Below are 24809 nucleotides of genomic sequence, written 5' to 3'. Positions count from 1 at the left end.
CATCTCATTTCTTAGTTATGTCTGCAAAATCTCTTTTACCAATCCGTAATGGTCGCTTCAAGATTAGTCAATTTTTCAAAAAACATAGTAGATGAAACATAAGTCAATTTACCTCAGATGATGTTCGCGGATGGAGAGGAACCAGTGGGCGTTAGGGTTCTGACTTACCAGTCTTCCCAATCAATCAACACCATCCTTAATGCTCTGAACGAAGATGAGATCTGATATCTCAGAGAGTCATCTTTCGGTAAACTCGTAGAGATGGCGGAGAAGCCTGCTTTTCTGGTAGATTTGCTAGATATCTACTATCGCGATAACTTAAGGTGGAAAAAAAAACATGAAGCTTGGTTTCGGTTCGCCGGAAAACCTATTAGGTTTTCTTTGCGTGAGTTCGCCATCGTCACTGGACTTCCTTGCGGTGAACTCCCGAAGAAACAGAAGTTGAAGAAGAAGAAGAACATCAACGAGAAACCTTATTGGCCGGAGCTCTTTGGCAGTATGGAAGAGATGCGAGTATCTAGGGCGGTGAAGATGCTTCGTTCAAAAACCGTTACAGACCCAGATATCCGGATTAAATTGGCATGTCTTGCTATTGTTTCATCTGTGTTGCTGTCACAAATCTAAAGATGAAAATGCTGAAGGAGCATGCTGAGCTTCTTGGAGACATCGAGGAATTTTTGTCTTATCCGTGGGGCCGTCTTGCATTTGATATGCTGATGACTAGTATAAAAAACAGGGATGAGATATCATTATCTCAAAACACCATCGCGTTAAAAGAGTTTGCTCTAGCTCTCCAGCTTGTAATTGTAGAAGCTGTCCCTGCTTTGACAGAAGTGGTTCAAGATGCGTGTTCTTCTTCAGAATCGGAAAGTGAAGATGATGAAACAGAATACCCAGTTAGCAAGGCCAAGCAGAAGACATTGAACACTGCCCACACACGGGAAGTAGATAGAAAAGCTGAGGTAAGCTCATTTGCCCAGGAGAAGAAAATTTGATTCCTTAATATTAATCGTGTTTATACCTGTAAATATCGACTGAATTGGATATTCGTATGTTACGTAGGTTGTTGTGAACAGTATTATCCCCCAAGATCCTCAACGCCCAGTCAATGAATCCGTTTTGGTTTGGACAGACGAGTTGTTTGATATAAAAGTTGAGAACCTTATGAAGCTTATTTATCAAAATTTTGTGTTTGCGAAGGATATGTTCAAAGGTGGAGCTACTAAATCAGATGTTGAGAAGATGTGGGAACAGTCGAAAAATGTTGGTAAGAAGAAGTAAATCCGACAGAAAGAAACACAGAGCGTAGGAGCTGATGAAGACAAACTTGCTTCAGTTGTGCTTGCACTTCTCAAACCTGAGATCAAACGGATTGATGAAAGAGTTAGTATCGTCGTCTCTCCAGTACAAAGATGATGTTATAGCCACTGTGTCATGAATGATAAAGGAAATGAATTCTGAAATTCTTGGATCCCTAGCCACGGGTAATGCTGATGTTGCTTCACATGGTCACCATATCAGCGTCTCAACCGGCAATATGTCGAAGACATGTTTTACTCAACAACCTACGGGATAAGGTGACGCTGGTATTGGTGATGTAGCTTCCGAGGGTCATCATATCAGTCCCTCTACTGGCAATGTCTCGAAGGCAGGTTCTTCCAAACAAGCTACGGGCTAGGAGAGGATGAGAATGCGAACACAATCGGTAATGTGTTGAAAAATCTCAGCCATTACTCAACCCCTCCCGGATCACCAAACCTAGTCCCTGTAAGAATCATCATAATATATTTAACAATCGTAATCTAATCCAGTATCCTATATTTGTAACCGGTTAATTCTGTCTCGTTAATGCAATTTCAGGTTTCGGGCGCCCTTTGTCACGAAGAAAATTCATCCCTACCAAGAGGTGGTCGGCTGGGTGAAGACAACCATCAACTCACTCCACTATCACGTGAAGATGTTGAAGTAAGGATTCAATAATGTAGATATGCACACTACTTTCAAATATCCAGTTACTAATATTTAAATCCGGGGGAAAAAATTTAATCGTACAATCATTACAGCATAGTCACAAATATATGCTTCCCTCTACCTCTTGGCTTCGTTAATATGGTAAATCTAACATCCAAGTTTTGTTATTTGACAGGGAACGGACGCAGTTTCCCATCATGATAAATCTACCCTTCCTCCGGGTTCACCTCTTCTTCGTACCAACAACCAAGTCACTTCAGGATCCCAACAGTCTTGTCCCGTAAGTATAGAGTAGTTATTATTTAATATTTATTGACACAGTCGCCATCACATATATACATATTGTAATTAAAGGTTTCAAAGGGCCCGTCAAAACTTCAGGTCGCTTAAGAGTCACCCGCTGTTCCTGTCGGAGACAGTAGACGTGAAATGAATCCTCTTTCCGGACACAGCTAAACGCACGAGCGCCGTAGATCAGATGTATTACTACTGAACCTTTTACTGTAATTAATGCTTTAATGACTTAAATGCCGTGATTTAATTCCTAACACCAGATCGTACAAATTGCAGTTCGAACAACTCTCCTTCTCTTTGGGTCTGACTCAGGATAAAGACGCTCCGGCCCCTCGTGAAGACGATCAGATGGGAGAGAATGAAAGTGAACTTGCTGTGGAGACGCAGCATGATACAATTATCTCTCGCAAAAGGCAAACGTATGCGGATAGTCCCACCGTATTTACTAAATCGTGCCCGAGAGGGACAACTTTGTGGGGCTAGCTATTATGAGATGTCGGTGATTCGGGAGAAGTATGTTCGACTGTCCACAATACTTAAGAAACCTTGGTAACATCATCTTTCCCAACTCCATAAGATATTAAAACCAGTTGAATAACATGGTGAGGCCTTATATTTTTGTACGTGATTGCAGTGTTATAAATGTGGCGGGATTTTCGGTAACACAGAAAGACCTTGTTGATATAGCAGTGAGAAATCGTTTGTTACCTGGAAAGGCAAGTTATTACTTTAAATAGAATCAGATCTTTTTGATCTTTATGACACAAAAAAATTTTAATTTCATTTCAGGTCGTAGATATTCTTATGAGGATTGTCCGTTCCACCTTCGATAATCAAGTTATGGGTAAAGTGGACGTCAGTGCAGCATTTTTGGAGAGTCGTTTTGCATCATTGTTGTGTAGGAACAATCCTAAATTCAAGATCCAAAAGAATAAGTCGGCTTTCCTATTCAGTAAGAGTCTCGTTGACGCTGTCATGAATAGCTGTCAGTCTTTCACTCCTGCAACGCGTTTCTACCTCCCATTCTGCATCAGAAAACAGCACTGGATAGGCTTATGTTTGTATTTCAGTGCAGCAAAACTTTCTGTTTTCGATTGCAATGCTGGCTTAAACGCCGATTCTACTCTTCGTAAAGACCTCCTACCTATCTCAGAAATGTTTACAAACCTCCTGAAACAATGTGGCGTCTCGGTTGCGGGTGTTGATACGCCTTTGGTCGTAGAAAGGATCCAAGGCGTGGCCCAGAACCAAAACCCTGGTGATGCTGCTATAACTACATCTCTTCTGATTCAAACACATTCCATGTTTGGGACTGACCCCTGTCTTGGAATTACTCCGTCAGTTATCGCAGATGAAGCACATAGAGCTGTTGTTATGTTCTACGAGTTCCATGCCAAGCTGTAGGATAACTGTTATTTTCTTCTTTGTAAACCTTACGTTCTTTGTCATACCCGGATTTACTTAACTATTGTCATTCTCTTTTCAGTTATGAACTCTTATATGTTATTGATTCGTAATGCTAATTTATATCTGCTATGATTACACCTTCCTGTTAATTTCTTCTTTGTAAACCATATGTTCTTTGTCATACCCGGATTTACTTAACTACTGTCATTCTCTTTTCAGTTGTGAACTCTTATATGTTATTGATTCGTAATGCTAATTTATTTATGCTATGATTACAAGTTTCATTTTTATGGTTATGCGTTATAACCTTAACACATGTAACCATTGTTTCATTATTAAATTTGTATTAAGTTTGTAAGCTAAATTTTATGTTATGTTATTATTTCCGTACATAAGATCCTGATGGTTAACATTAAAACCGGTTATCACTTCAATTATCACGTTATTAGAACCATTAAAACTGGTAACATGCTTCCACCATCGAGTTTGTTCACCATATATTTAAGCATATCTGGTGCCCAAAATATTTTACATTGATTTCTTCATAAAGGTGGAGAAGAAACATGAGGCTTAGATAAAGATTACGTCTATTAAGGTCAATATACAAAATATGGGTTAATTTGAACCACTCAATGTCCCAGTTAAAGAAAACGAGATATCAGCTGAGGAACAGAACGAACAGTCCCAGATCCGAGATACTGATCAGATATGTGAAAGCCAAAGCTTAGTTACCTAGATAACTCACGATTAATGTTCATCAAGTGAAATAACTCTAGGATTTAATGGACGAATACGGTTTAAGCAAAAGATTCATACAACATCGGTAGTATTTTAATGGATATCTGAAGCTGAACAGGAAACCATGGTCCTATGGCGTCGAGCACTCCCCACCTTACGTTCAGAACAGAGAACTACATTTTGTAAAATATCTTGCTATGAATCACATTTCGGACAAACAATTTGTAAAATATCTTACAACTCTTCTCTTTTCAATTATTAAAGCTATATCCGGTTTCAAGCTCTTATCTCTTCAATTACCATCAGTGTATCCGGTTTCGATTCGTAGTTTACGTTTCCCCTTCAGTAGAAATAAAACTCAATTTTTTGGCATCATCGCCGGTAGCAGGTAACATATACGTAATACAGAAGTGTCATCTCGAGGACAAAATTGGCAAGTCGTCACATAAATTACTTGGTTCGCCAATTATTTAAAAAAATGCCCACATCTGCGATTACCACCCACAATTTGTATATTGACTTAAATAGTCCTCAAATTTAATATATATATATATATATATATATATATATATTTGTTTATATATTTTAATATTGTTAAATTAAGCTATATATTATATAAAATGCATAAATATTTAAATTTCAAAATTTGAATTGAAAAAATATTAAGATTTAGTTTCAAAATTTTCATTGAATTTGTAAAAATGATTATAAATTACTAAAAATATTAAAAGTTCCACATTGAAGTACATGTGTTAAGATATTTAATATAATGTAACAAATTTAATGTTATTCTTCTATTATTAACCAATCAAAGTTTTCTGTAGATTTTTATCAGCAAATTTGATTTATCAAAAGTATCATAAATTTTAAATATATACAAAATTTACTTACTGTAAGTAATATTTAAATGATATTATCTTGCGCGGAAAACCGTCTAGTGATCTAAATATTTTGCTTTCTACCGCCAAAAATAAACAAATAGAAAAGAAAAATCTATATTGTTAAAAAATCTTTACAAAACAGAATTAAGAAATATTGTTTTAAAAATTTGTAAAAAGAGCACTACTAAGGGTCTGACTGGTTCAAACGCAGCGGTTGCGGGAGTTTGCGGATGTAGATAGTTGCGGTTTTAAGAGATTTGTACGACTGGTTCTGCGGTTAAAAATTGGTGCGTTTGTGGGATACTTATGACTGATTAACTACCAAATACAAAAGCGGTTAAATAATAAATTAACAATATTTACATTTTATATAATTATAAAATATCAAAAATCATAATATTATAATAAATATGAAAATTATATTTTAAAAATTATAGTTTTAAAATTTTAATATTATAAAAAATATTTTCTATAATATTAATTAAAATATAATATATATATATATATCTATATATATATATTTTTTAGTATTTTTATAATTCCAATTTAAAAATTTTATCAAATATTTATATTTTTGTATTTATATGGTTTTTGAAAAAAAAAAGGTTATCCTCCCGCAACAGCAAACACTAGCTGGAACCAGCTTTTGATTTTAAGAGGTTTGGAGCGGTTTGTATGATTGTTTCGAAACGCTGTCAACTGCTACCAACCGCAAAAACTACGTTTGCGGGTGGTAGCGGAAAAACCAGTCAGGTCCTAAATCACTTACCAATTACTGATCGAAACGAGTTTTATAGTTTTATTATTTTCCTGATTACTGATCATAATTTTTTTTTAAACACTTCACTCCCATAATTTTTCGGAGAATTATATCATAACTCATATGAGAGAGAAGAAGATGAAGTAACCTCATAGCAGCACACAAGAATCAAAAAAGAAGAAAAAAAAAATCGAAGAATTCGCTCCTCGTTGATGAGGATGATATCTCTTCTTCACTTCCCCACTCCGTCCCTATCCCTTCTCACATCTGATTCCAATTCCAGATTTTTCAAAAACTCCTCTAATAATCCAATTATTCGTCTCAACTTCACCAAGAAATCTCAATCCGTTTATCTCCGCCGTCTCAATTTCAAAGAAACACATTCAAACCGTCGGAACCTCAGCTGCCATGGAATCAAAGATTCTAACGAGACAACCAAGTCTGCCCCGCCGTTAGACTCCGGCGGCGGTAACGGCGGAGGAGGCGACGGTGGAGATAACGGTGACGACGACAGCGAAGTGGAAGGGAAAAACAGACTGTTGCCGGAGTGGTTAGATTTCACTTCCGACGATGCCAAGACAGTGTTCTTGGCTATTTCTGTATCGTTGGCGTTTCGATATTTTATTGCAGAACCACGATACATCCCTTCCTTGTCCATGTATCCTACCTTTGATGTCGGAGACAGATTAGTTGCAGAGAAGGTTATGTTTTTATTATTTAAATGAGGTTTCACACTTGTTTTGTGTTAATAAGAAGATGTGGGGGATGTTTGTGTGGGTGCAGGTGAGTTATTATTTCAGGAAGCCTTGTGCAAACGATATTGTAATCTTCAAAAGTCCACCGGTTCTTCAGGAAGTTGGCTACACTGATGCTGATGTTTTCATTAAACGGATTGTTGCCAAAGAAGGCGACCTTGTCGAGGTACTATGATCATGTTCCGCATGTCTTACTAACTAGTGAAGACACTTATGGGTATTGTTATGGTGTAGGTTCATAATGGGAAACTTATGGTTAACGGTGTTCCTCGGAATGAAAGTTTCATCTTAGAGCCTCCTGGTTATGAAATGACACCCGTTGTAAGTATCATCATATGTTTGAACCTAAGCCTTGTGGATTGTGGTTTTTTCTTCTTTTCTGATTTTTGGCTGTTACTTCAACCTTGTAGCGGGTACCAGAGAACTCAGTCTTTGTGATGGGTGACAACCGGAATAACAGTTATGATTCGCACGTCTGGTGAGAGGCCTATCTTCAATCTGTTCTGTAGATATTCATCATTGAATATATATAGCTTCTTCTTTATTCTGGAAAACTTGTCTTGTTGTTGTCTTCAGGGGTCCTCTGCCTTTGAAGAATATTATAGGACGGTCAGTTTTTCGGTATTGGCCACCAAACAGAGTAAGCGGGACAGTGCTAGAAGGTGGATGTGCTGTAGACATACAGCAATAGAGAGCATATTGGAACGTTTTTCATTTAGCATCTCTTCTTTTGAAACACTTGTGGTACACATAGAAGCGAAATCCATGTACCTTTTTTTATGAAGGATAAAGATTAGATTGTTGCAGATTAAAACAAAAACAAATAAATATTCTTATTTGCAAAGTGGAGAAGGTGTTTCACTTGGTGATGTGTTTACAGGTCTTATGAGTGAATTCTATGGGTTTTGAGGTTTTGGAGGAAGAGATGTAGAAAGAGCAGGAGATGTGGTTCAAGTGATTCGACTTCACCAGCTTCCCCAAAAGATTCCCTTGCGATCTGATCTCAAACTCCAACTTCACTGGAACTCTTCCCTTCTTGTCGGATGCCGCTAAGTTTGGTCCTGCTCCATACAGAGGAACCTCGGACCCAATGAGCTTCACAATCGCTGTGTGCTTGCTCTTTCTTGGTTGGTAATAACTCTTAAGCTTCACAAACCAAAAGGTACAGATTAGCGTACAATGACATAGGAACAATGCGTTAAATCTGAAACACAAAGAGTACCTGACCAGTGGCGAGAGTGAGAGCAGAGAAGGTGAGATTAAAGGTAGAAGAAGAAGAGACATGTATGCCAAAGTAAGGAGCAGGACTGTCTATTGTCACTTTCACAGAGCTGTTAAAGCTAAGAATCTTGGTCGCAACACCTGTTCTGTCTATCCCCTCTCCGTAATAAAAGCTATGGAGGCTAAAGCTCTTGACAGAGACAATAGGAGAGAAAGGATGAGAAGCTCCCCACAAAACCGAGCAGAAAACAGAGAACACAACCACAATCCCCAATATTACCATAACCGCTCTGCATTGTCCAACCGATAATCCTCTGTTATCTTCATAAACTTCCTCTTCGTCAATCGTGTAATGCCTCTCCAGCCAATACATGTCTCTCCTCCGGGAGCTCCCTTTCCACCGGAATCCCACGCCGCTTGTCCCATTGGAGGTGCGGCTTGAAGAAGAGAGACGTGACTCGGTGAGGATGGTGTAGTTTGGGGTCTGAACTTGAATGAGTGAAGCAGCGGAAGATGATTTGTCACCATCGTATACTTGGGACACGCTTGATGGGCTCTCAACGTAGTAAGCTTGTTTTGGTGATGAGATAGATAGGTCCAGGCTTGTTCTTTCTGATTCAGACGTTGCGTCCATCATCTTTTCTTCTCTCACTGGTTCTTGCTTTGGAAACAACTCTACGTTCTTTTAATGTGGTTGGATAATTACAAGTAAGAAATGTTCTCCCATGTTTATCTCCTTGATCTACTCCATATCAGTTTTACTATTGGTTGGTTCCACATGTTATTTTTCTTTATATATTTATTAAATAGATCCGAACATAACGTGACTTGGAACATTCCGTTTTGACAAACTTAGTTTACGATTTGTTTATTTTTTTCAGAAATAATTAAAAAAAAACGAGTTATTATTACATTACAATGAATAAGAAAATTAAACTGAAGAAACTTCTGTTTAACTACAAGTCTTGTGTGTGAATTTAACAAATTTGGTGTTGGAAGAGATGAGGAAGAAGCAAGAGAGATGTTTCCTATGCCTAGACTTGACCAAGCTTCCGACAATATTAGCACGTGATCGGATCTCGAACTCCAGCTTCACGGGAACTCCGCCATTGTTGCCTGAAGCAGCTATGTCCGCTCCTGCACCGTAGAGTGGAACCATGGAGCCAACGAGGTCGATCCTAGACGTGTGGTTGCTTTGTTTTGGTTGGTAATAACTATTTAATTGTGCAGTGGCAAAAGTGAATCGACGAGAGTAGATGAGTTTTATAGGAGAGGAGCTGACGTGAATACCCAAGAATGTAGAAGGATTGTGTGTTGTGATCTGCATTGAACATTTGATGTTCATGATCTTTGTAGGAACTCCTGTGTTGTCTAAACCTTCCCAGTAGTAAAAGTTATGCACATTCACACCCTATTTAGCACATGCATGTCAAATGTTAAAACACTTGTAGAACTTTAGGTAGACTTAAGTAGCGAACTAGCGGCTATTTCAAACGCTAATTTGTGCGTTTCTTCTAAAGGTTAAAGGTTACTGACATAGTGGTAATATTTGAAAGAAATGCTCTACTCAATAAGGTAAAAAAGCTCACAAAGCAAACGCAAATAACCCATCAAAGCCTAATTAAGATATGCTTATTTGGTACGTTTGCATATACATGTAAAATGAAACCACAAATCAAACCACTTCAAATTTGAATAATAAAATAGTCTTTTATATAAAAAAAATGAAACCACAAATCTTTGTATTTCAATTTTTTATTTTGTTATTTCCTTACCGTAATCCAAAAATATATTATGAAAAGCGCACAAATATTTATTTATTTATTTAATAGTGTGATTTAATTAAATAAAAAGAAAAAGTTTTCACATGTAAACGTAATTGCGTGCACATAATTAATAAGCGTTTCAAAAAAACTGTATTCTATGTGATTTTTCTATATATATTTGTTATGTTATGTACATTCATAACAACAACAATCTTGATTTGATTTTTGTTTCAATGTTCGTAGCGTTCACCAATGCAACTACATAACGGGGCAGGAAAAAAAAAACTTAACTGGGGCTTGAAACACTCGCGATCTTCAGTGATTCTTGCTATGTAATATGTAAGTTAAAGATAAAATTACCTTGACGTAGACGATCGGGGTGAATGATTGAGAAGCCGCAAAGAGAACAGAACATATAAGAAAAAAGAGAGTCAATGTCGCTACAACTCCCAAAATAAGTCTACAAGTAGCGATTGAGATTCCTCTGTGGTCTTCATAAAGATCCTCGTACCGTCCATCACCACTTTCCTCCTCCTTATCACCCGGCGGCCATCTTCCGCCGTGATATTTCCTCCGTCCCTTCCACCGGAATCCTCCTCCGCCGCCACCGGAGATGCGACTAGCAAAGGATGGGTGTGACGGAGACTCTGTCGGAGTGGTTTTGTGAGTCAGTGCCGCGGAGGAAGACTTGTCGGAGTCACGTGATGGGCTTTGGACGAAGTAAGTGGGACGCTTCGGTGATGATGATAGGTCGAAGCTTGTCATGTCTGAGTCAGATTTTGGAGACATCTTCATACTTTTTTTTCTTGGGTTATCTATCAATGTTTGTTCTCGTGTTCATTAATATAATTGTATTGGTGTATGCTGCATGGGAACAAAATAAGGAAATGGATACAAGCGTAGGTTTGATGGCCATTTGTCGCCAGTTTTTGAGTGTCAGTTACGAACTAGCATGCTCATAGTTGTACAAGTGTTGACATTGTAACCGAAGAATTTGACTCCTTTTTCTTTTTATTGGTTAAAGTCTAGATTACCTGTTACGGTATTATGATAAAGTGAAAAAGAAGGCAGGTTCGTTTTGATTAAAAGCTTCTTATGGTGCTTATTACGTTTATTAACGACTTAAAAAGTCGATTGGTCTTTCTGCAAAATGAACTATTTTAAACAAAAGTATGTTTTTTTTTAAAGATGATCTGTTTTGTAAGACGATATTTAAGATCTAATTAAAAGATGAAATGATGCCTTTAAGAAATCATAAACCGCAAATGCCATACATCTTCTCCATCCGTTAGAAAAGTTTGTAAGTAACTTAATATTATTATTTTAGTGAAATTTAATTGAATTTTTGTTTTATACTTTTTAATCAAAATTGGTAAAACTTTAGAATCTCCCAATAAAAATGTTCATCTATGTTGTAAGGGTATCTCTATCTCTACTCTATTTTTTTCCTCTAAAATATAGTAAAAGTGAATATGGAGTAAGGAATGCTCCAACCCAATTTTATATCTCACTCCATAATGAAATTTACTCTATAAATAGAGTAATTTATTTTTTGTTTGTTCATCACTTCATTATGGAGTGGGAAATGGAGTAAGGTTGAAGTAATTTTACTCTATTTTCACTTTTACTCCATTTTGGAGGAAAAAATGAAGTTTTAAATTGGAAATGTTCTAAGAAACAGAATACAGGTAAAATAGATGGAAACATTTGGAAGCGCACAGGCGATATTATTAAAAATGTTCAGAAAAGACTATGTACTGAAAAGGTTTAATATATAAAGATTATTTTAAATAAACATGATTTTAATATTAAAATATTAAAATAATATATATTACAATATGTTTTTAAAATACAAACAGAAATTTGAGAATTTTTTGTAAGTATGATATATATATGAAATAAAATATGTTTAAGAAAAAAATGTATGATAGTTTTATCTATTTATGTGACAGTAAATATTTTTGGTAAACAAACTTAATTTATCTCCCTATTATTTTCATAAAAAGCATCATTATGATTTAGTCACAGTGATAAAAATATAAAAATTCATATTTCTGGTTTCATGTCTTCAAATCTTCAATATATTATTTTTCAATTTGTCTTCAATACTGATTAAAGATAAATTAACAAATCAAAATTATAGTTAAAGAAACACGTGTAACTTAAACTCCTAATTAAAGTTTAGGTCTTTTTTTCTTTGACAAAAAAAAAACTTAAACTTCTAATTGTTTCTTCTTCATCGGTACTGTAGTCTTACAGACCAATGCCATGCTTAAAAGTATATTGGGGGCTAAGATAAAATTTTGAATATAAGCTTTTTAATACTCTCACGGTGTCACTTTAAATGATGTTTATAGAAAAAAAATTGTTGCACAATAATTGATATTCTCATTATTTTAGATATAATTTAATATCATCTTTGACTAATTACAAAAGTCATGTATTTTTTTATTGGTTAAACTAATTGGAAGAATTTCAAATTTACCACATTGATTTTACCACTATTAATGTTTATCTTCATTAAGGATACATTTTCACAAATATTTTCTTCACTAAAAAAGCAAAAGACCTTTATACATTTGCTTTTTAAATATATAAATATAGATAATTAAATAAACAAATAATAAAAAATATTTTACAATTATCGAATTATATGTTTTTAAATTCAAACTTTTTATAAATTTTAACTTTTTTATTTTTTTTTTAATATTCTTTTTGAAATACACATTATCTTTGAAACTATTTTAAAAAATTTATTTTTCAATTTTTAGTACGTGTTTATTTGTTTTTTTAATTTTAGCCTCACCCTCCAAAAATTCCTCCTCAAATCTAAAACTCTAAGTCTAGATTGGTTAATCATAAAGGTATAAATGTCTATTTTCCTTTTAAAAACTAAATTTAAATGTGGTTGACGTAAACATGAAAAATGGTACTAAAAATGTTAGATTAAGCAATTTTTCAAACTAATTTCATTTAATAAGAATTTGTATTTCTTAACTCATGAGAAAAAACCTCAAACGCTACTTATATTAAAACAAAAGTATATATTTAAGAAATAAATATGAAATAGTTTGTAATCAGAAAAATAAGAAACATGAGTATTTACTAGAATAAAGAAAAGAAAATATTACCATAGAATAACAAAAAAATATTCATGACACGGATGGAGACATATAGCCAAATGAAAACAAGAGAAGCACATAGAAAAATATCCAAAACTACAACAAAAAAAAAGAAGAAACTTGCAATTTTTGTAAAATGCCATTTTCTTCAATCACTCTCTCAAATTGTTTTTTTCTAATCTCTTACCTAAATTTTTATTTATGTTTTGTCTTTTTGTTTTCGGTTTTCGCTGCAAAAAAACCTTTGATTCTCCTCATTTTGCTCTTTTTAGAGATGTGTAATAGTCAATTTTTGGTTAAAAGCCCTGTTCGGAACTACGCTAGGCGCTAGTCGGGCGGCCGAGTCACGCCTAGCGAGTTAGGAAAAAATCGGGGATTAATCGGGGAGTACGCGGGGTCTAGTTTTTGTACTTTTATTATATGCATATGTTTATATATATCGGCATGTGCGTGTATAACAAGAATCTGCTCTCTCCTGGTGGTTTAGTACCTTGTAATTTTGTTACGCAACCCGACTTCGACACCCGGTCAATGCATTGTTTATTTTAGCATTATTAATTCTTCAGGGACAAAGTCCCACATCGGCCAGAAAAGAAAAAGAGGTAAAATCTTGCTTCTATATATATAGAGACATACATCCTTGAAAAGTGATAAAGCATTTGGGTTTCTTGTAAAGCCCGAATACTAATATTATAGTTTGGAACTTGGGTTTTTTTAAATACCCAATTGGACCGATTAATCGATAGTAGGACCGATTAATAGGGATTTGGGCCGATTAATTGGCTTAATGGGCCGATTAATTGGCTTAATGGGCCGATTAGTCCAGTTCCGATTTTGTGATCCGCCTAGAGTAAAATCGCGGCGGAGAGGGTCCGAGTAGCGAATATGCGGACACCTAGGCGGCTAGGCGGCCGCGTTTTTGAACAGAGGTTAAAAGTATGATCCAAATCCTTTTTTTTTGCACTCGTGTGTAGTATGAATTTGTCGGAACTACGACAGAAAGACTGAAGTTTTGAAAATAAAATGTAGAATAAAGTTCTCCTTTTCAAGATTTTATTAAGAGGCAGCGAGATCAAGTAGATTTTCAAATCTATTTCCTGGCAGAAGCGGTAAATGTCATAACCCATGTTTGAAATTGTGCTAGGCGCAACGCGTACGGTTGGCTTGAACCTAGCGAGTTAACAGAAAATCGGATAAAACTCGGGAAGTAATAGGAGATTATTTTTTGGAGTTTTTAAAATAAATAATATATTATAATTATGTAAATATATAATAGCCTATTTAAATTAGTTGGAATAGTTCTCATTTAGGCATTTACTCGAGAAGTCACGTGTTTAAGACCACTACATCCTTTTATATATAATTTCTTTTATTTATTTATTGTTAATACGGGTAAAACTGTAATTATCTTGTCATCTTCTTTACCTAATTTACAATATTTGTAACTTTCATCCATGGCTATCGTGATTCGTTTTGCCTTGTTTTCAACCGTTTGTAAATCATTTTCAATTGGATTTAACCAAAAGTTGATAAATCAAGCATCAGACATTCGATTTTAAGGCAAAAATCGAAATAATTCGAAACTTCTTTAACGTTACCAATTTTTTACCCAAGTAGACCATAATCGCTACGGGCTCCGTCCACCGAACGCAAATCCGGCGAGTAAACGGTCTCGGCGGCCGCATTTTAGAACCTGGGTCATAACTAACAGCTACAAGTGTAAATCGACATGGAGGAATACACAGTGTGTCATGATTGGTAAGTGGAAGGCTACAAAGGCTTCTATGAGCCACACTCCCAAACGCTTTCGTGTAGTTGTCATCGGAGTGGTTTACAACTTGTCGGAAAAGTTTGAGACACCAATAGTTGAAGACAGTTAGCAGAATTCCGGCAAAAAGTAGATGATTTGAAAACGATCAAAACTTTGATTTTAAAAGATTTCGGGTTTCATTGTAATCAGTAACTCAATTTAGCCGGTTTAAGATCTACAAATAAAAATTTGATTAAACAAAATTATATATAATTATTTTGGAAATAATTTATTTGAATGAGATTCTTTTTACATCCACTAACCTGGATTATCTATTTAGTTGAGATTCCAGATTTTTTTTTTAAGTCTGAAATTTTAGATTTTCATTTATTTTAAGCCAAAAGCCAAAAAGTAACCTTAACACCTGCTCACCAAAACTGAAAATTAAGAGGCGCTTACAATTTCATATGTTCCATGGGAACTGTAGCCAATGCCTCTTTGCTAACATACAAAGCACGGCACAAATAAAATGTATATGTTGTTTCATTGGATTAAAGTCTAACTCGCATAATCAGGTTGAGTATATTCAGATTTGAATTATATCTCAACAACAGAGTAGATACATATATCATGAGAATTGGATTCTGGATCATTAACTCGCCCATATTTAGCTTTTAAAATTGTGACAAAAGAAACATTTCACAAAACTATTTTTGTTTCAAAAGTCTATCAGCAAAATAATCCAATAAGACAATTCAATACTTACAAAACAAACATTTAACCTAATTTAACATTAGCAAAGAGAATTCGTTTCTAGAGAATACAGACCACTGAGACATCGAATAAAGACCACTGAGACATCGCAGTACTTGCTTCTACACGACCTTGATTCCTCGTCAAAATACTATAACTTCAATCTTTTGAATGTAAACACCGGACAGTCAAAATATAACCTGCAAACTTGCGATTAAAACATGAATCAACAACATTAAGATCTATAATGGAAAATAATACCTACAATTATTAAAGTGATACAAAACTCTATGGTAACAAAATCAAAGGACATAAAACATTAAAAATATAAAATGATCAAATTAGATCATAAATGTAAAATTTTGGAAAAGGTCATCAGATAGGAGCGAAAGATAAATGTAATCATGTAAGATTTTTTATCATCTGAACTATGCGAAATCAATCATCACTTGACCCTTTCCAAGCTCTTTTTATTCCTCTAACTGAAAATAAAATTTAAGAAAAACACAAAGCAAATCAAAAATCGAATTTGGAATTATTCAAAGATTGGCCTCATAGAGAAGATTAGATTTTATCAACAAGGTTTGATTCAGACATATGCTTGTCAAAATTATTTAAATCATCGGCCAGTAAAAACAAAAGAAATTGAAAAAAAAAAACTGAAGTATGGACTCAGAATATGGGTGGTGATATAACAGAATGGTCGGCAAATCAGCATTTTACAGCCGATGTTACGACGAACGAGACCTTAATATCAATCGTCACCGTCCAAGTATAGCCAAAACAATAAACCAAGAAAAGCAGAAAACTAGATCGGCTGAGATCGAAAGCCCTAAGAAAGTTTCTAATGATTTTTTAGTGCAAGTTTCTGGTGGTTTTATACAGAGGACAAAATTAGGAACTAGGGTTTTGAAGATACAAACAACGTGTAGTTCCAAATAAATTCCTGTAAACTACACGCTGTTTAGTACCTCCTCCGAAAATCTTTATGGGCCCATTGGCCCGTTGGTTCACACGGAAATCTTACGACGGTTCCTCCTACATGGATTATCTTAGTCTGGCTTCAAATGTTTTTTTTGGCGATTTTGCATATACCAAGGAAGTTTTTTTTTTTTAATAAAGGATGATATTTGTTTATGTTATCCCGTTACTCGTTAGCAAGCACAAAGAGTTCAAAGTACTACTATACTTAAGTGAAGGTTTGCAAGTGGAGAAAATTGGGAAAATGGGTCGTGAGTAAGTTATTGATTAGAGATATGGGTCACGCTAAGTTTTAATTTGCAAAGAGGACCACCTACTTTTTTAATCCTATGCAAAAGTGTTGTAACTTGTAAGAGTCTCTGCAATCCCTAAGAAACACATATATTTACAGCCTTGTCATTTTTTTTTAAACAAATCAAATAACAAAAAAGTGATCTATTGTTGTATTCACAACTTCCGTTGCCTTCTATCTTCAATATCTCTCTTGAGTCTTGACTCTCTTTTTTGGACTTCATTTAAGCTTCAAAAGTTTCCATCGTTCTTCTCTATGACTCTAGACTAAAATACAAAACTTGCTAGACAATTTGTCTTTATAGCTTTGGTCTGTAATAGTTTTATATCTGATAAGCCATCATTGTGGTTAATTCGACCGATTATTTCTGATAAGCCATCTATTTTTGTTTAGCATTTTAGGAAAAGAAAATTACTATCATATAACCTTTTACAATTATCTTCTCTTCAAAATTCTAAAAAAAAAAAAAATTTATCAATTATTTCTAGTTACTATTAAATAAGTTTAAAAATACTATTTATACAATACCTGGAAATCCACTAATCAAGCAGAAGATATGGAAGACAAAGATCCCGCCCAAACTACAACATTTTCTATGGAAAATGACTTCACAAAGTTTAGCTACAAGCTACAATCTTGTAAGGAGACATATAATCAACGATGCACAATGCAAAAGATGCTGTCAGGGAGAAGAAACAGAGCAACACATTTTCTTTGATTGCACCTATGCGAAAGCTATGTGGAGAGCTTCAGGAGTGTCAAATTTAATAATCAATAGCTCGACGGCTTCGTTTGAGGAGAAGATCGAAGAATGTATCAGATGTAGTACATCTACAACTTTGACTCATCTACAAGATTTACCCATTTGGATTCTGTGGCGACTTTGGAAGAGTCGAAACCTCCTCATATTTCAGACAAAACACTTACCGTGGAGAGTTCTACTGCAGCAAGCAAAAAAAGATGCAAAAGAATGGCGAGATAACATTGTTCATACTCAAGATTTGACTTCGGGACAACAGAGTAATGTGCACCATTCTAGCAGGAAAATATGGAGGAGACCCAGGGAAGGATGGATAAAATGCAATATTGATGGCTCTTTCGTCAATAATCTAATGGAAAGTAAAGCTGGTTGGATTTTTAGAGATCATCGAGGTCGATATTGTGGCGCGGGGCAAGCTATTGGGAATAGAGTCAACAACGCTCTTGAGAGTGAACTACAAGGTATTTTAATTGCAATGCAACACGCGTGGACAAGAAGAGTGAAGCTTTTGATCATAGAAGGAGATTGCAAGAAGGCAATTGATATTTTAAATAAAGAGACTCTGCAATTTGATACCTATAACTGGATGCGTGATATCAACTGGTGGAAAAACCAGTTTGAGGAAGTCAGATTTGTATGGACCCATCGAGATGCTAACCAAGTGGCTGACTTGTTAGCCAAGCAATCGCTACCAGGAAATGAAAGGTTTTATTATTACAATTATGTTCCTTCTTGTGTAACTCATTACTTACACAGAGACTTTGTAAGTTCGAAACAAATTCATTAATAATAATCAGATGTTATAAAAAAAAAATACTATTTATACAATTCGTATCTAAACTAATTTTAAACAGAGGGAGTAATTTTTAGTATCATGTTCATCATCAAATTATCTCTTAAAAACATTACCAAATAAGTTTTACAATTTTATTTTGGTTAGAACTTAAAAATATGATAAAATCTCTTTTGTTTATGATTTTTTAAAAAATATATCAAATATTCTCTTAAAGTTTTTTTAGGGTTTTAGAAAAGGAAATTAATATTAAATAATATTTTAAAATTTAATTTTGTTTAGGAAGAAAAATAAAATTACTAACAAATAATTATTTCCAGTTAATATAAACTATTTTTAGAAGTTCATATTTTCAAAATTCGCTTTTTCAATATCACAAATATTTTAACAATTTTTCTTTGTTAATTAAATAATTTTTAATATCATATTTATCATTAAATTTTAAAAGTGAAAATTACTATTAAATATACTTTTACAATTATCTATTGTGAGGACTTTTTAAAAAAATAAAATCTTATTTGGTCAAGATAAAAAAAAGGAAAAATTCTTTTACAAATCTATTTTATTTAGGAATTTAGGAAACAAAAGTTATTTTCACATAATGGCAGGTTTTCATTGACACATTAAAAATATAATTCTTTTATTGGCACATGTAACGTTCATATCGAGTGAAATATTTGAAGTTATGTTGGTTTATAATTTTCTAAACACAAAATTACCTATGAAAAAGAAAAGTTAGCTATTTATAAGAAAAATAATATTGCTTTTATAATTTTATTTTATTTAGACTTTTAAAAAAGGAAACTTACTTATTTTATAATAATTTTCTTTAATATTTTTCATTAAAAACTTTCTTGTATTGGTAGGATACTATAATTCGTTTTTGTTTAAAATTTGTATAAAATTAATTTATTTTTAATAAAATTTTATGTTTAACGAATTTTATATTTTGTCTTATACGTACAAACACATATTAATCATATTTTTCTTATTCATACATACTCATATACGACAACATATCATAATTGAAAACAATTACGTTAGCATCATAAAATATAATAAGATTATAAGAAAAATTGAAAATTGTATCAAGAAATTAAAAGAAAATACTTAGGTAATATTTTTCTAGTAAATAATATTTTGTTTTCTGAAAATAATATGTGGAAGCTAAAACCTAAATATAGTTGTGAAATATTTATAGCTATTTTTGGTTTATAAATTATTATAATATAATTATCTAAAAAGGAAAATTTGTTATTTATAGTAAAATAATAGTAATACTTTTAGAATTTTCTTTTGTTTAGGCTTTAGAAAAAATATTACTTATTTTATAGTTAGTTTTACTTTATGATTTTTATTAAATAATTTCTTGTACTTGTAGGATTTTATAATTTGTTTTGTTTTCTTGATTTGTTTTAGTTGATATTTTTCTTTTACAATTTTCTTTCTTTATTATCTTTAAAAACGAAAATTATATTTTTTTAACAAAAAATTACTTTCTAATAACTTTTTACAATTATTTACTTGTTTAGGATTTCTTTTATAATTTTCTTTCTTTATTATCTTTAAAAATGAAAATTATATTTTTTAAACAAAAAATAACTTTCAAATAACTTTTTACAATTATTTACTTGTTTAGGATTTCTTTTATAATTTTATTTCTTTATTATCTTTAAAAACGAAAATTATATTTTTTTAACAAAAAATTACTTTCAAATAACTTTTTACAATTTTTTACTTGTTTAGGATTTTTTTTACAATTTTCTTTCTTTATTATATTTAAAAACGAAAATTATATTTTCTTTTAACAAAAAAACTACTTTCAAATTACTTTTTACAATTATTTACTTGTTTAGGATTTAAAAAGAAAAAGAAAAATTACTATCCAATAATTATAACAATATATAATTGTAAAAGACTATGTGATAGTTATTGTTCTTTTCCAAAATCTAAAAAAGAATTTTAAGAATATATTTTTGTAATAATAATTTTTATTTTCTAAATCTCTTTTAAATCCTAACAAAATAGATCATATTTTTGACACATGTCACAATCTTAAAAAAATATTGACACATGTCGCGATCAGGCTAATTAGCAACTTTGAAAAACTAATCTTTATATAATAAGATATTATTAGATGAAAAACTATTTGTATATATTTCATAAAAAAAGATTCACACATATGATCTTGTTATTAGAAAAATATAAATATTTTTCTTTTAAAACATAATGTGACACAGTACAAATATATATATTATCAAAGTCATAGAATTTGTTTTTTATGTTCTTAGATGATTACATATAATAATTAAGTAACATAAATTGATGTATGTTTAATTGACAAAACATAATTTATAATTAGTATTTTGAAATGTGTTCTTTTATTTTTTTCATTTATTTCGTTGACTATAATATTTTACAATTACAGCAAAAGAAATATAAATTATATTTTTTATATAATATAGATTTTCAAAAACGATCACATTTTTACTGCATATTTTAAGAGATATTAAAAACTAAAAAAAATTTCAACAATAAACATCTTTTGATCAAATAACTACAATATGAGTGATTCGACTAACCCAACTTATATCTAAAATCATAGATTTAACTACAAATAGAATATATAATTTATTTATTTTATAAATTTAAATTATAGGATGACGTAAAACATATTAACAAATGAAAAATAAAATGTTAACTCAATAATACAATTTATTTCTTTTGTAAAATTTATATATATGGATAAGACTTTATTATATTATAATTATATTAATTTATATAATTTGGAAAATACACTTTAGTTTGTTGTTTTTATTTCATTTTAAGTACAATTAATATATCATAAGTTATACATAGTTTTACTAAAATATACTTATGTATCTAAGAAAACAAACAATCTAAATAAAAATAAGAAAATTAATCAAAAAATTAATATATCTGGAATAAAAAATATTATAGCTGAATTCAAAGAAATATATGGAATCCAATATGTCCAAATGATAACTGAATATACTGTAAAAACAACAAAGCCGATTAGATATAATCTAAAATCATATGTATAATTAAAGTAATATAATATAATTAATATAAATGAATTAAGCTATACTAACTATTTTCGAGATTAATTACCCAAAATACATAAAATATGGCCTAGCTTAAATATGGTAAAGAAAAACAATAATTGCATAATAGAAATGTATTTGGCTTTTACATGAAATCTTATTGTTCAGATTTACATTGTTTTCTGCTAGAAAAATATCATATATGAATAAATTTATGATATTTTTTAAAATTTTAGTTAGTGATCTAACATAGATTTTTTTATGGTATATAAAATTAAGACTCTATTTTAATATAGTAAATTCTAATGTTTTTAATTACATTAAATGTTTCTGGAAACACTCACGTATAAAACACTCATGTATAACAAACATAGTTTATAAATTGCATGTATTGCAAAATTACAGAAAATCCAGGTTTCAAGTTCCGGAAAGAGCGATTTATTAAACAATTATGCAGACTACGGAAGAAAGGCTTACAAGGGATCTTCAAACATGGTGCAAGTAAATCTGATCATGCGTGGATCTTCATAGGACGGCTCAAGTGATGCAGTTAGGCGTAGGTCTTCATAAGGCAGGTAGTATTGTCGGTTGTCGAATCGTCTATGTAATCTTTCTTATATCATAATTGTAATATCATAATAAATCAGCGTTAAAAAGAAATTGCATGTATTGTTAAGAAACAACATATTAGTTTTAAAAATAAGATTTCTTTATCATCTATATATCAGTTATAAATAGAAGAAAAATACTAACTAATTATTATGACTTAGTTATTTTGTAGATATTTATATTTGTGCAAGATCAAGGGAGAATCATCTAGTTCGAATATATGTATATGCAAATCAAATTCTGATTCTTAGTTTTCTACTAATTATGCTATTTTTTTATAACGCTGATTTATTATGATGTTATGAGAAAAATTTCATAAACGATTGAACAACCGACAATATTATCTGCTTTATAAGGATCTATGCCTAACTACATCATCTGAGCCGTCCTATGAAAATCCACGACTGACCAGATTTACTTGCACCATGTTGAGTATCCCTTGTAAGCATTTTTTCCATAGTCGCATAATTGTTGAATAAATCGCTTGCTCCGGGAATTGAAACATGGAACTCCTATAATGTACAATCTACAAGAAATTGCATAGTTTGATATTTGAACCCTATATCTAGGTGTAAACGTTTTTAAACCTTAGCTAGTAGACTACGGTGCTTCCATTAATTATGCCACTAGTTTTTGTTTTGAAAAATAAAATAATGTAAACTAATATATAATGACACGAACTAATTCATCCAATACCAAATTTTTATATATCTACAAAATAATACAAAAAACATTATATTATTATGCAGGAGACTATTTAGTACAAATGATTTGATTCGATAAAGTGTTATATCACTTTGGCGTTTCCTAAAACTAGTATAGGAACAACAACAACAAAATCTCCCTATATATTAAAAGAGAAGTCACTTTAGTGATTTCTGGTGACGTGTCGTTCATAAGTGAAGTTTCAAGAAAATTGTTATAATTTGATTGGTCGATGATTTTTAATTTTTATTTATTTAATTTTGATCTAAAATTTAAGGTAAGTCTAAAATCATTTAACATCACTTGCCATATAATCTACATAATAACAATTTATGGAAACTGATTCTCGAAATTATAGAAAGATTAATAATATTTTATTTATTACTTTTAATATTTATAAACTATAAAATATAATGAACGAAATTTTATATAAGATAATTATAATTGTTTTATACTCTACTTGATGAATTGTATTCGAATATAATTATATAATAATTATTTTAAATATTAAAAAATTCAAACATGTTTATTAATATTATTTTTAAATTATTTATCGTTGTTTAAAGAATAAATTTATCATAATTTTAAAATAATTTACAGAATGTTATAAATTATTAATAAAATTAAATTTACTTTATATTGAATATTTGTTTATTGTTAAATATTTTTTAGAATTTCTTTTTGATTTATTTTTTCCATCGACACTACTAAAAAGGAAAGCCCTCTAAATACTTACCTTATTTTGTAATTTCGATATATCATTTAATTCATCGATCCCACTATAATAGGAAAGTACCATTGAATACTAATTGCAAGGGAAAACATAATTTAATGACCAATTAACATCACTTTCCAAATGACTTACATAATATTATTAATAACTATTTATGGTAACTAATTGTCGAAAGTATGGTATATAAATCCATTTTATTAATTCAAATAAATATTTTGGATTCCAAATGACTTACATAATATTATTAATAACTATTTATGGTAACTAATTGTCGAAAGTATGGTATATAAAGTCATTTTATCAATTCAAGTAAATATTTTGGTTTATTATTTTATGTAGTCTATATTAGAATATAAAGTCATTTTATCAAATCAAATAATTTATTTTAATTCATGGATCCTCTATAAAAGGAAAGTAACATTGAATACTGATTGAAAAGGAAAAAATAATTTAATCCCTCTATTAACATTACTTGCGCAACAATATTAGTTAATACATGTAATAATTAGTTTCCTTATTACAAATGGAAAGAATTCTCTTGATTTTGTTGATTGATTTTTTAGAATTTCTTTTTCGATTTATTTTAATCATCGACACTACTAAAAATGAAATCACTTTAATACTTAACTTTTGTGTTTTCTCGATTCAAAGAACATCTTTTTGCGTTCATTTCACTGTTTAATTCATTAAATACTCACTAAATATTTTAGATGTTAGAGAAACGAAATTAATTGACAAGATATTTTTTCTCCTAAAATCATGCATTTAAAACGTAATATTTATGGTGAGACTTGTCAACCAAAATTCTGGTGCAATCTATTCACGAGATGTTCTCCTTTAGCTTTATTAACAAGATATTCCAAAAATAATATTACCTTATAAGTATAAGATTTATTGAGAATTTATTAAAGAATATTCTACTTCTTAGCTTATCATGCAAGCTAAATCAATGAGAAACGTCTACCAATTTACTATAAATAAGACATTTACAGTAGAAGAAACGAAATAATTGAACTTTGTATTCTGAACTTTTAATGTTAATAATGTTCTGAACTTTTTTTTCTTCTTATTTTAGAACATTAAGCTTTTATATTTCATGAGAGCTGATTTTTCTTTTGGTTTATATGCAGATACCCTATTATGACGATTTCTCCACTGAAGCTATATATGATTTGATTGTACACCTCTTTGATATATCATTTCGATAACATCTTTGTTCCTCAATCTGGTAAAAAAAATTTACTCAATTTGATAACATCTCTCAGCTAAATCATTTCAATAGCATCTTTTTGTGCTGCAAATATTTTTCTTTTTTGATTTGTAGATTTATATTATTGTTTAGAATTATAAGCTTATATATACACATATTTGTTTTTTGGTTTGCTGATTGTGATTTTGTTTTATATTTTTTCAGAGATGATTTGAGAGAAGTGGTCATATTTCAGACCTCTAA

General features: G+C 31.4%; 3 protein-coding genes and 2 non-coding genes across 5 annotated transcripts; 1 reads left to right on the top strand and 4 right to left on the bottom strand.

The window, feature by feature from the left end:
- The first annotated feature begins 6086 nt into the window (after positions 1-6086).
- On the top strand, positions 6087-7650 carry LOC106436604 (chloroplast processing peptidase-like). Its single transcript, XM_013877563.3, has 5 exons — positions 6087-6752; positions 6835-6972; positions 7041-7127; positions 7217-7284; positions 7383-7650. Exons 1-5 carry the CDS (start codon positions 6264-6266, stop codon positions 7495-7497), a joined length of 897 nt encoding a protein of 298 aa, XP_013733017.1. The 5' UTR covers positions 6087-6263; the 3' UTR covers positions 7498-7650.
- Positions 7637-8883, bottom strand: LOC111199193. The gene is made up of 2 exons (XM_022688635.2): positions 8029-8883; positions 7637-7952 (listed from the first exon to the last, which is right to left on the bottom strand). Exons 1-2 carry the CDS (start codon positions 8662-8664, stop codon positions 7665-7667), a joined length of 924 nt encoding a protein of 307 aa, XP_022544356.1. The 5' UTR covers positions 8665-8883; the 3' UTR covers positions 7637-7664.
- LOC106436607 lies at positions 8884-10607 on the bottom strand. Its single transcript, XM_022688636.2, has 2 exons — positions 10154-10607; positions 8884-9438 (listed from the first exon to the last, which is right to left on the bottom strand). The coding sequence occupies exons 1-2, from the start codon at positions 10586-10588 to the stop codon at positions 8980-8982; spliced, it is 894 nt and encodes a 297-aa protein (XP_022544357.2). The 5' UTR covers positions 10589-10607; the 3' UTR covers positions 8884-8979.
- A 5178-nt stretch (positions 10608-15785) lies between these two features.
- On the bottom strand, positions 15786-15876 carry LOC125576796. Its single transcript, XR_007315220.1, has one exon. It is a non-coding gene; the product is annotated as a small nucleolar RNA snR60/Z15/Z230/Z193/J17 (small nucleolar RNA).
- A 210-nt stretch (positions 15877-16086) lies between these two features.
- On the bottom strand, positions 16087-16188 carry LOC125576800. Its single transcript, XR_007315224.1, has one exon. It is a non-coding gene; the product is annotated as a small nucleolar RNA Z43 (small nucleolar RNA).
- Positions 16189-24809: the final 8621 nt, after the last annotated feature.

Source organism: Brassica napus, chromosome A7 (assembly GCF_020379485.1).
Source record: "Brassica napus cultivar Da-Ae chromosome A7, Da-Ae, whole genome shotgun sequence".
Taxonomy (NCBI): Eukaryota; Viridiplantae; Streptophyta; class Magnoliopsida; order Brassicales; family Brassicaceae; genus Brassica; species Brassica napus.
The sequence above is the reverse complement of the archived record's forward strand: the minus strand, read 5'-3'. Positions and strand labels throughout refer to the sequence as shown.